The following is a 13065-nucleotide window of genomic DNA, read 5'->3' as shown; positions in this document are numbered from 1 at the left end:
TAGTGGTTAGATTGTGGTTTGGATGATAGATAGGATGTGCTGAACTCGAGCCAGAGTTTTTTTCATTGCAGCAGTGTATTTCTTACTGTTAATGACAGCCACTTTTGAACTCTAAGCAATCCACAAGACATCAAAGGAATAGAATGTAAGTAGGGCAGGATTCAGAATTAAACTGTCTGTACTGCACATTATGTGCCATTAACAATAACTCATTGGCCATGACAATGCCAAAACAGTCCAAATGCTTCACAAAGCTGTGAAAGTGCAGTTGGAAAATATAGAGTAAAAATTAAGCTTACATTTTAGCATGCACACACATATAGTAATGGGGAAATAGAAAGAATAGCTTGGAGGGTCATTGCATTCCAATAATAACAAATGTCAAATGACATTTACTGTTACACAGGGCAAGCTCAATACCACCATCACGTTTTTTTCCTGCTAGTCTCAACCAGTCACCCACTTATCTCCATCATTAAGCAATCAACTTTGCTGGTGGCAAATGTGGCAAACTCAAACTTTTCATATCTGCTCTGCCTTAGTGACTGCTGAGTCCCCTATGTACAAAAATGGGTCTACATAAAGATATGGACACACAAAACCTTCCAACAAACCTGACTATGGATATAGAACTAGAATGTACAACACGTTTTCGCTACCTCAAGATTCCCAGTTGGCTTTGAAATTTGACACACAGTATGAGGAGTGCATGTCAGATCTCAGTTTTGAAAATTAAATAACTCCAGTGTCTAGCTGCCAAAAAATTAATTTACAGCTCTCTTACTGAGTTTTATTAATAATTGAGTAGAGTAGTAGAGTTTGAAATCATCACAAACAGACCTCAAATGTTACCAGCATAACCACTTGGGAGACTTTGTTATTACTACAATGAGAAAAATCAGTGTCACGGGCCTAATAGAGAGCATGCTCTCTATTTACTGTGGAATGTACAACTGTACAAGTCTTGAGTTCAGAGAGGCATCTAAAACATCCTGCTGTTCATGTCAGCAAAATAGATACAACTGCATCGGTACCTTTCCAGTGCAGTCATTTCAAGCCTTATTTACACTGGTGTGCTGTCCTCATAGCACTGGGGATTTATTGGGGTGCTTGAAGGGTCACTGTGTGTTCTAGACACATCTGGATGGATGGGGTTTCCCTAACCTTCACCTCAGCTACTGGCTGTAAGTCATCTTTATTACCGACATGTCAGACATGAAACATGCAGACAGTAATCTTTATTAAGTATGTTGTTTTTACTTAAGCAAAAGTAATATCACAGAGATGATTGCACATGTTTGGGAAATCAAAATATTTGAATTTCTTTGAATTTTTCGCTACATCTGAATATTTCAATTTCATTTAGTGTGTCATTTTTAGAGCTGCAGACTGACATGACCTGGCGTATGTAATGGGTTGTGGTATTATGTGTTACGGTACAAGCTGTCAGTAACATCTACAAAAGCAAATCAAATCAAGTTCATAAGTTAGTTTGTTGGCTCATATTATCACTGTCCAATAAAAAATTGAAGGAGCATTCCCTACTTTCGTTTTAGCGACAAATTCAAAATCACCACATTTGGAGAGAAGTGGTTTTTGCAGGACAGTGATGATACGTAAGGTTGCCTCCATGTCATAAGTTTTAGTCAGACCTGAGACACCACAGATCACTGTGTATGGTCTGGAAAGAACAAGATGTGACCCAGATATGCCCACATGCACAAAAAACACACAAACCCATTTTGATGTGTATACATCACGTTCTTATAATTAAGACAATGTATGAAAATCTTATTTATGTATAGCTCTGTGTGCTTTACGTTACAATGTATACAGCAACCGTTAACAATAACAAAAGAAAAGACTATTCTCATCAGTGAACACAGTGGTAGATGTGCCCCATTTGTCTCTGTTATCTGTAACAATATTTAGAGATGGTGGGCTGTCTGATTTATGACCTGCTTTGGCATGTCAATCCCTTTTCCTCAAGAAAAAATAATCATCACATCTCTGTTGATGTCTGGAAAGAGAGGACAAAAACTGACAATGACATTTGTGGCAGAATAGTTTTGGTCATATCATAAACAGAATCATATGTCTGAAGGCACTGTGTCACTAAAACCTTATGTGGACAGAGTATGTTTTCTCTAACTGTCTTCTGTGACTCTCTTCAGTTCTCCAAGTGATGTTTTCTCTTGTGTCTTTCTTTGTTTTGATTTCCTCTTAATTACTTTCTTCCTCTTTAAAACATTGTGTTGCTGTTTTTTTTTTTTTGTTTGTTTTTTAATAAACACATCTTGCTGAAGAAAAGCCTTGCACTCCAGGGCTGACTGGATTAAGTTTTAGTTAAGGTGCCACAAACATTTACACCTGGTATTAAAATGTGACCTGTGTCCAGATAAATTATCCAGACTGATGTATGATTGCATTTGCACCTACAAAAGATCAAACAAACTCAATGCAAGCCAGATTCCTTCCAGATGTGGTCAGGCAGATGTGATCACATTCTGATCACCTAGCATTTAAACCTAATGTTTTTCCTTATCTGGATAACTTATCTGGATACAGATTGCATTATATTACCAGGTGGAAAGTGGGTCTTTCATTTCCACTGAATCTGTTGTCATGCTTTTTCACCCCATGTAGTGTGCAGACACCAGTGCAGCTGCTGGCTTCTGTAGAACAAATCAGACCATCAAGCATGTTAATGATAGAATCATAACATGAAAAATGATTCATTATAGACATGGCCAATGCTGTGAAAGGGTCACATCTCCAAAACGCTGAACCTTAAGGATATATGTTTGTATTGCAGTTTAAATTTTCTTGATGTCTTTTCTTTTCTTTTTTTTTTTTTTACAAACTACAGAATTATATATTTATGTATATTTCATACACCAGTTACCAAACCACTTCCAAAAAAAGAAACACAATTAGAAGCAGAGAAATTAATCATTAATAATTGAGGCGAATGTAGTTGTTACTTCTCCTTATGTCAACAAATTATCGCCTGTAAGTACTTTTGAGTAATCATACAAGAGAGCCAAAATACTTACACCTCCTTAATCCTGTCTTTGATGTAATTCATATTTAGTCAACTTTCCAGCTGAGTGATTTTGACACAGGATAGATGTCACAAAGAGCTTTAATTTGACATCTAAATCTAAATCTAAAACTCATTTTCACTTCCCAGTGTCGGTCACACCCTTGTCGGTCGACTCATTTATTGAAAGGCAATTACACCAAGTTAGACCTGTAGTTAAATAATCAGAAAGAGCAGAAACAGAGCAGCAAGTGTTCTTTCTGGTATGCTCTTGATGTCTTTGCCAGTGTGTGACTCAACAAAATGTGATGCAGCCAGACACTCTTTCACAGCCTGAATGAAAAGCAAAAGGGTGAGGTGGAAACAAAAATAGCTGTTTGATGTTTTACAAGCTTTTGTTTTTGTTACTGCTTTATCACTAATACGTAAATTGTATTTTGATCATTTTTAAAAGGCATGGTGAAGTCTACATATACATTAATTGATTGCATTTTTCCCATGAGCATGTTAGGTATCAAGTATATAAAATATTCTCATATATGATGCTGTGCAGTGGGTGCAAAAGCATTTTGCGTTTGATTATATTTTATGAGGCTGCAGTGGTTGTGTTGAAACTAGAGCTACAGGAATGTAACAGTCTGTTTTTCATCAAGTTGTTGGGAGAAAATGGTTTGGATGATCTCTAATCACCTGGCAGTCAGGCTACATCTTGGCAGCAGTTTGAGCAAAAGCTCTGTGTGGGATGCTGATGTACCAGATCACCTCAGCTGGGTTGGTAGACACCAGAGTCTTGAGAGAAAGTTCTATTTCTCAGATTATCTCCTCTTTTCAGCATGTCATTTTTCATGTGTTCTGTGTTGAAAGCCTCTTTTGATAGAGTGCATGTGATTTGTGTCCACCCTGCTGTAGTACCACAGTGGAGCCGCAGCATCAAACACCAGCTTTACAGGGTCCAGATGGACTCCTAGTTTAGGCCACATGTCTGTGATGACATAAAATTAAGGCATGTTTTCTTACTCGTGTTTCACTTACACTGTTTTCATATTGACCAGACTGACAGATGTTTGGATAGAGGATAGTGCACTGATAGTAACAATTTCAGTTCTTGGCCCTTCACTCCAGAGAAGTGAGATAAAAAGTTCAAGATTGCCACTTGCTTTTGTATTCACTATGCTGTAGACACTGTCTTTATTCCTGACTGTCTTGGAACGTCCCTTTGGTGAAAATCATGTTTTTAACCTTGTAACATGTCCATGTGGTGTTTTTCATGTATTATAAGACATAGGAGCAAAAAAAAAAAAAAACAGATTCAGTCAGGTTGGGTATCATGTCATAAACCTAAGGAACCAATCCCGTTAATCGAGGGGGATGGTGCTCTGCATATCTTTAGCTGTGATGCCTATCCCACAGGAGGGGCTGGATTTAGCTAGTTACTGTGATTAGCTGGCAAAACAGCCAGGTGTAGCTACTTACCTGCAATTTCCACCAGGCATGGCTGCACTGCATTACAGCCGCATCACAGCAGTCGCGACCATTCTAGACAATGTTTGTGATTCCACCAAAAGTGACATGGCACGTCCCAGAAGCAGCTCTCCGCTCTGCTTTAAATACGTGCTGAGTCTATTATTGATGGATGCAGCATCAATTAGCACAGAGCAGATTGAACGGGCGGGAAGTCAGACACAGAAAAGGCAGGGAGAATCCAGTTAATTTTCAAAATAAAAGACCCCGTGCAGACTCACGATCATAGAGACAGACAGACTATTTAACCATGTAGCCTGCTTATCCTTGGTAGAAGCACAAAGAGCAAGGAAGGGGGACCTAATCGACAAAATCTTAGCAAGGAAACATAATCTGGTGGGCAAAATGCTCCACTGCTGAAATGCTGCTGGTGGGCGCTGCAGCTGTGCGGAGGATCAGAACCATGGCACAGATGTGCCATGCTTGGTGGAATCAACTGGTTAGGGGTCGGGGTGGGGCTTGGCTGTGTTGTGTTTGTAGAAAGGATTTGTGGATTTTATTTAAAAAAAAGAATTAGACAGTTTACTTTTTGTGTTTTATATTGTTTAAAACATGACTGGTGGTGAGTTTTTCCTCTGCCTCAAAGAGAAAGGATGCTTGAAGAAGACATCTGTAATATATTTACTGTAATAAATGATTAAAAAAATAACTGCAATATGTCATCAGAGATCAAGGAAAACATGTTAAGTTGAAATACTTGTCTTATAATGCTACAGCTGTGATGTCCCTGTTTGAAACTTGTAGTCTGGACCGGAATAACTGTTTTTATTTGCCCATTTCACATAAACTAGAGTTCAGATGAATGCAGAATGTTTGCCCAGTGAGTAAGTATCTGTTCATGAGTTGAGTTGTATAATCTTGTAGATAGCATAGACATAGATGATAGTGTAGATGTTTGTAACAGTTAAATTAAGCGATATATTAATAGGGTCTGGTAGGCAGTGAGACAGGCAGTCACTGAACTTCAGTTCCGTGTATTTTGAGAGCAGTGGGCTTTTGTTTTCAGGGTAATGGGCTTAACTTTACCTTGATGGACAATTAACAGTTATAAACAGCTGATCAACTCAATAGATCATATATGAAATAGGATTGCAATCTATTTAATATACAGTCTACATCTCAAACTTGCTATTTGGACTGCTACTCATTTTTTCACGTGCTGTTGCTACATATTGGTCCTTTAAGTGAGCTGACTGTGTGGTTAACTCAACAAAATGTTTACCACAGTCCATAGAAATATACATAGGTACAAAAGCTGGGTTTAGTTTAATGTGTTTGTGTGCATCTGTGTAAACGGTACATACAGTATGTGCATGCGCTTGGACATATTTTGACACACACACACACACACACACACACACACACACACACACACACACACACACACACACACACACACATCATTATCACCACAACATCATTGCTACTGGCATGTTTGCAGCAGTCACAGTGAAAACCACCCAATCAGTGGCCAGCTTAACCGCATGCCCACTTGTAAAGGGTGTTTTTTGGTCCAGCCACACATTCTGGCCATTCTCACCTCGCCTCTGTCAATTAGAGTGGATATTGTGGGCTGGCAGCGGTGAACGGGGCCAACCCCAGACCCATACAAAACAGCTGGATACACTGTCAACACGGCTTAGTTCTGTTGTTAGGTTGTGACAAACAGGAATGCTCTGTGTAGGAAACAGCAGATGGTTTTCATGTCAAAATAACGTCCCTGCCAAGAAGAAACCGGAAATGTCTAGTGTGAAAAATGTGTCAGGTAACTACTCTGGACCAGGGTCAGAGTTGTGTGTGTGGGGTGGGAATGTTTGTGATACATAAATTCCATTGTGTACCTCCCTTCCTCCACAGGGTGACCCAGGACCTGATGGACTGCGAGGACTGCCTGGTATGGTGGGACCTCAGGTAAGTTAGATGTAGACACTGGCTACTGCCAATGCTCTAAATTTTAGAAAAATACTGTTCAGTACTGTTAGTTGTCAAATTAAGCCACTGTAATCTTTCAGTTATGTACTGCATGCATTTTAATTATATACTGCATGCATCTCTACATCATCAAGTTTAGTACGACCATACATACATAATGTCAAATTATATAATAATAATAATACAGTGCAGGGCTGCCGCCAATTAAAGATTTTCCTAGTTGACTAGTTCAGCCCTTTAGTTGACTAGTCGTGCATGCTTCTAATATTAATTTGATTATGTAAATATATATTTTTCAGGCATCTGAAAATGATTTGAGTTCCACAGCTTGAACACTGTTAACACTGTGCTACATTACAGAGAAATGCAAAACCATAATAATGCCTTTAGAATATAAATTTTACAATAGGCACGAGGCGAACCACCTGTTACATGCAAAAGAAATAAGCATAACAATCATAAATGTGTTGGAGCAACCAGCAAATACTGAACATTTTGTTAAATTATTTACACACAGTAAAACCTTACACAACTGTTGTTTAAAACACACCTGACCCCACCTGAACCTGCCATGTCTTCATCGTCCCCAGAGTCAAGAGTCCTGTTTGTAGCTGTTATATGTGGCCTCTATTGGTCTCAGAGGCTGTGTTCTAGTCCAATTATATTAGCTAATAGGACCACTAATTGATTAGTCAACTAGCTCATGGCAGCTACAGCACAGTTAGCACCAGTGCTCTGGTAAGTGATGTCTGTGCTATGAGAGAAAAGGTCCATGTTGCGATGATGCCCTGATACTTTGGTCCCAGACCTAACGACAAGCTGAACCTCTGTGCCGGCGACAGCCATGACTTGAGGCCTTATATTTGCAGGTTGTGTCCAGCCATACCATTCTTGTGAACACGATATCTCAAGAGCGCCTTGATGGAATTTCTTCAATCTGGATGAATGTCCACTTGGACTCAAGGATGAACTGATTAGATTGTGGAGGTCAAAGGCCAAGATCACCGTGACCTTCCTTTGTCCATTCACAAGAATGAACAGACATGGGATCACTGTGACCTCATGTCCATCCCATTCTCATGAATGCAATATCTCAAGAACACTTGGACAGAATTTCTTAAAATTTGGTGCCAACATTCACTCAAACTATTGGATGAACTGATTACAAGTTGAAGATCAAAGCTCAAACTCACTTCGACTTCACAACAGTGTTTTTGGGCATGACTGAAGAATTCATATGCTAATCATGATAACATTTTACACACTTATCTAACAGGATGAAAATCTGAAATGATCACATTTTATATCCAAAAGGTCAACGACAACTTCACTTTGACATCATAATGATCTGCTCTCTATTAGTCCTCTGTACTTATAAAAAAATTCTTTAAGTGAAGACAGCATGTTTCTCACTGGAAATTATTGACTGGAATCACACATGTCAATAAGTTTGCCCCAAACACACACTAAATATACTTCATCTCAACTTCTATTAACTTCCTTCAAAATCTTTACATTTATATTAAATGAGTCTGGACAGACATGGATGTAAACTGCAATTTGACTAGTTGGCAGTGGCACACTAGCACAGAGAGGTGATTTTTTCTGCAACAAACACATAAATGAAAATTTGTCAGCAAAACTGGGTTAACGAAATGTCTTCTCATGTCTAACATTTTAGTTAACCATTAGAGGGCAGCTCTAATGCAATGTGATTAGGTTTTAGCATTCTTCAGCCTTCTCCATGGCTTCACTTGATTTGCAGATCCCTGCTTCGAAAAGAATCCTGTCGCTGAAGTCACTGACTCATGACAAAATTTCCACTTTCCTCTCTTCCTTTCTAATTGACTGATTCTTCTACTTTCCCTCCCTCCTTCCTCTCCCTGTGTCAGGGCCCAGCAGGACGAGCCGGCCTGCCTGGATTGAAAGGTGATAAGGTGATCTAAATATTTATATTATTGCAGTGTATCTGTGTGTAATGTGTCAGTGGCCCAGTAATTGGGTTTATTACAAGAAATACTGTTGACATTTTGATAACACAGCCAACAGTATGAACTCAGATTAAAATATTGTGACAATAGACCAAGCACAGTAGCAGTTCTTTCGGTTAAATGTTGATATCTCTCCATAATGTCCATTGGTTCTTGACAGCGATGCCAGTTGTTTTTTCTAACCCAAACTTTTTGATAGCACCTTGGCTTGACAACTTAGAAGTGTTGTATAATGTGTATGCATTCTACAGTATATACTTCATGTAAAGGTTCTGTGTCTACAGTGTCTGTCTCGTATCTATGCTCGTATTGTGATCACTGTGGCAGGGTAGTGTTGTGTTATATCTCTGTATGATACTGTGAAATTCAGGGTGAAGTGGGACAAAGGGGCCAACCAGGAGAGATGGGGTACCAAGGCGATAAGGTATGTCTTCTGTCATACATGCAAGATTTTAAGATGAACAATATGTGAACATTATGTGCATGGAACTATTATTACCAGATTATTAGAGAATTGATTCCCACACCGATCAATTATGACTTAACCTTGTAAAGATGAAATTCTAAAACAATACTCATGTTTAGTCGACAACATATGTCACTTGATAAAACACTTTTTACGCTTTTATGATGCTTTTTGTTGTTTGTCTTGGTTGTTTTAATATCACAGAAGAGATCAGCTGTTTGCCTCCCGTTATGCAAGTGGAAAACAGCAGAATCTCTAGAGGAGCATTTGTCTTTGCTAAATCAGGAAAAGATTAATTATATATTATGATCAAAGCATTTCCACAAATCAGAAACTGCTTTGTATTTGAATAAATGCAGATGTTGATTCATTAACCATGCGACAGGTCCCATGTGAATATGGCATTGGGGCATGCGTTCGGTTACAAAAAAGGGTGTGTAAGACCAGTGTGAGAGTGTTATGTCTGTGTTTTTCAGGGTGCTACTGGTGCGCCTGGTCCCACTGGGCCAAGAGGGAAGCCAGGACCACTGGTATGTTCGTGTGAGTGTGTATGTGTTTGTGCAGCCAAGGGTGCATGAGTGGACATTGCTGAAAGTGTATTTATTTGAGCGTTTGTGTTTGTTTCTATTTGTGTGTGTGTGTGTGTGTGTACGCACACGCGCATGCCTTTTATATGGGTTGTTTTTTAGACCGTTTGTAGACAAAGCCAAGTAAACACAGTGCACCACAATGAGATCAGGACTCTGTTTTTGTGAGCTTGTAAACTCAGTTCACAACACATCAGCTTTACCGTGCACTTACTACTCCGAGGGAAAAAAGAGGTGGAATGAATGTCTTTAAAAAACAATTTGTTTACTTATCAGCAGAAACAAGCTCTGACTAAGAAAAAAGATCAAACTCCCCCTCTGCTTATTCAGGATGCTTTTTAAACAGATCCACATGTTGTTCCAGAGCACCTAGTTTCTATTCCGCATCAGCTGTTGCAGCTGCTCTAATTCAAGGTACTGCAGTCCTTGAGTCATCAGAATAACCACATTGTTCATTGTGACCTGAATTTAGCCTTGATGCCTGATAACACACCAATTTACAGTAGATGCGGTATTATGTTGTGATTGATCAGTGAAGTGTTGTTTGCTCTACACCTATCAGTGTAAAAGCAAGCGTTTGTTGCATCTTATGAAATAACTATAACAACACAATATGGCATCAAATTGAGTCAGTAATATCGTTGTTTACATCCACACTGTCAATTCAATACATTATTTAAGTGGTGAGAGGTAGAGGAAGTATATGAGAAAATTGGTTTGAAAAGCGTGGTTTCTCTTTTACTTTTGTCCTCATGTGTTTGCTGTATTTTGAACAGGGTAAAATTGGTGAGATGGGGGCACAAGGACCACCTGGGCCTCCAGGACCAGAGGTATGACATACACATGTTGAATTTCATATTCATCATATCATTTTATTTGTTACCAAGTTTGATCAGAATGGAAGTGCAGAACCACAGAACATGATCACATTACGTGTGACCAGTGTTTTGTCTTTAAAAGTTTATTGCAGGTAGGCTTTTGGTTATAAAAGCAGGTACTGTGTTGTTTACATTAGATGAGCAATTTGAGCAAATTGAAAATCTTTGAGTTTTGTCAATAGGAGAGATAGTGACATAATATGAAATGTGCAGAAAAAGAGCGTTATTGAGAAAAAGACATTAGTTGTAACAAGTGATTAGCAGTATGCTGAGTAGAGCAATGATGGTTAGTGAGCCAACCCAAACATAGAGGCAGATGCATAAAATATAATCTTCCTGCTGTATCTTTACTTTTCTATTAGAGTGTGTGTAATGTGGTGGGCGCAGAGCCAAGCCAGAGCCTCTTTTATGAATGCTCCTGCAGAAGATTATGATCACATAAAGACATTAAAGAGATGTGGAAGTTGCTGTGAGAGTTAAAGTAGCAAGCAGCTGACAAATGCAGATCTCACTATATTGCACGTTTCAGGTTTTGGCTGCAGGCTTTTTGTAGCTGAACATGAACATTATGTAAAATGAAGACTTTCTGCTACAATGCATTGCCTATTGACAATCAAGAATAATGCAGCAATTAACATCGGAATCTAAAGTGTAAGTTTTATTTCATTGTTTTTGGTTGATGGTTTATAGACCAAACAATTAACCAAAAAATTCAGAAAATAATCTGCAGATTAACTGATGATTAAAGTAATTGTGTTAGGTTCAGAGTTTGGCCAGGACCCCAGACGCAGAGAGCGAGATAAAAGCAGTTTTCAAAGAGTTTATTGTTTCACAAAAGAGCAAAAAACAACGGAAGGCGAGGGCAGGTGCTGGACGCGGTCGGCTGGCTGGCGCAGCGGGGTCGACAGGAGGGGAACCGTGCTGGCGTAGGTTCAGGAGCACGAGTGCTGCACCCACGGTCGGAAGAGGAACTGAAGGCTGCACAAAAACACTGTTGATTAGAATCACGAAGGAAAAAACACCAAAGATCCACTAGAAAGCTTGCTGCGCTACATTACCGACAACGACTGAATAGTCCGGCACAGGAGTGGAGACTAGGCCAAGCTCATATACCCGGGGAAGTGCACTGATGAGAGCCAGGTGCGTCTCATTATGCTGAGCCAGCCAATGACCGCCGCCGCTGCCACACACACTGCCCTGGAAGGAAAAGGGGAGGGGGGAAAAAGGGAAACAAGGAAACCCGAAACACCAAAAACACCAAAACAAATCCAAAAAACTCAACAACCATGACATTACCCCCCCCTCAACGGACGCCACCCGGCGGCCTGCCAGGCTTGCCAGGAAAGTCCCTGTAAAAGTCATTAATAAGGTCCGGATCCAGAATAAAAGAACGGGACACCCATGACCGTTCTTCTGGACCATACCCCTCCCAGTCCACCAAAAACTGGTATCCCCGGCCCCGTCTGCGGACGTCCAGCAACCGCCGGACAGTGTAGGCCGGGTGGTCATCAATGAGCCGGGGGGGCGGAGGGGGTTCGGCCGGAGGGCACAGAGCACTGGTGGACACAGGCTTCAACAGGGAAACGTGAAAGGCCGGGTGAACATTAAGGGCTGCGGGCAATTTGAGTCTCATCACACAGGGATTGATTACCTTTTCTATTTCAAAAGGGCCGATGTACCTGGGGGCTAGCTTCCTGCTCTCCGTCTGCAGAGGGAGGTCGCGTGAGGAAAGCCACACCTTTTGACCCGGCTGATAGTGGGGGGCAGGAGCGCGACGTCTGTCCGCCAATCGTTGATTGCGAGCCGCAGTCCGCGTGAGAGCCGCCCTTGCCTCCCGCCAGACCCGCCGTGCCCGCCGGAGGTGCTCCTGGACGGACGGAACTGCCACTTCGGTCTCCTGGATGGGGAAGAGGGGAGGTTGGAAACCCACAGAGGCCATAAAGGGGGACATACCTGTGGCTGAGCTGACCAGAGAGTTGTGGGCGTATTCCACCCAGGGAAGATGGGTGGACCAGGAGGCGGGATGTCTAGCGGTGACGCACCGGAGAGCTGACTCGAGGTCCTGGTTGGCCCGCTCCGTCTGGCCGTTGGTTTGGGGGTGGTATCCAGACGAGAGGCTGGCTGAAGCTCCCAGAGCCTGGCAGAAGGCCCTCCAGACCTGGGAGGAGAACTGGGGACCCCGGTCCGAAACTATGTCCTGAGGTATACCATGAAGTCTGAACACATGTTGGACGAGGAGGTTGGCCGTCTCTAGGGCTGAGGGGAGTTTGGGCAGAGGAACAAAATGCACAGCTTTGGAAAAACGATCAATAATGGTAAGGATTACTGTGTTACCCTCTGACGGTGGGAGTCCAGTGACGAAGTCCACTGCAACATGAGACCAAGGGCGATGGGGGATGGGCAGTGGACGTAGGAGGCCAGCAGGAGTCTGGTGGGAGGATTTGTTGCGGGCACAGACGGAGCAGGCGGAAACATACTCCTTGGTGTCAGACGTTATGGAGGGCCACCAGAAACTGCGTCGGAGCAAGGAGAGGGTGCGATGAAACCCAGGATGACAGGCGACTTTGGAAGCATGTCCCCACTGGAGCACAGGAGTTCTGGCGGCGGGTGGAACAAACATCCGGTTGGGAGGGCAGCTCTCGGGAAT

At 41.5% G+C, this 13065-nt stretch overlaps 1 protein-coding gene and 1 long non-coding RNA gene across 2 annotated transcripts in view; one reads left to right on the top strand and one right to left on the bottom strand.

Moving 5' to 3' along the window:
• The window catches only part of col24a1 (collagen type XXIV alpha 1), a 117679-nt gene that overhangs the window by 51849 nt on the left and 52765 nt on the right, over positions 1 to 13065 (top strand). Inside the window, exons 15-19 of the mRNA XM_084723723.1 lie at positions 6422 to 6475; positions 8389 to 8433; positions 8858 to 8911; positions 9430 to 9483; positions 10317 to 10370. Of these exons, the coding sequence (XP_084579849.1) occupies positions 6422 to 6475; positions 8389 to 8433; positions 8858 to 8911; positions 9430 to 9483; positions 10317 to 10370 (261 nt within the window). The remainder of the gene's footprint in view (positions 1 to 6421; positions 6476 to 8388; positions 8434 to 8857; positions 8912 to 9429; positions 9484 to 10316; positions 10371 to 13065) is intronic.
• On the bottom strand, positions 11225 to 11909 carry LOC146324387 (uncharacterized). The gene is made up of 2 exons (XR_014771195.1): positions 11477 to 11909; positions 11225 to 11396 (listed from the first exon to the last, which is right to left on the bottom strand). It is a non-coding gene; the product is annotated as an uncharacterized LOC146324387 (long non-coding RNA).

The sequence above is a fragment of the Lutjanus erythropterus genome, chromosome 7, assembly GCF_056507025.1.
Source record: "Lutjanus erythropterus isolate fLutEry1 chromosome 7, fLutEry1.hap2, whole genome shotgun sequence".
NCBI classification, from domain to species: Eukaryota; Metazoa; Chordata; class Actinopteri; order Lutjaniformes; family Lutjanidae; genus Lutjanus; species Lutjanus erythropterus.
This window is presented reverse-complemented; position numbering and strand designations above follow the sequence as displayed.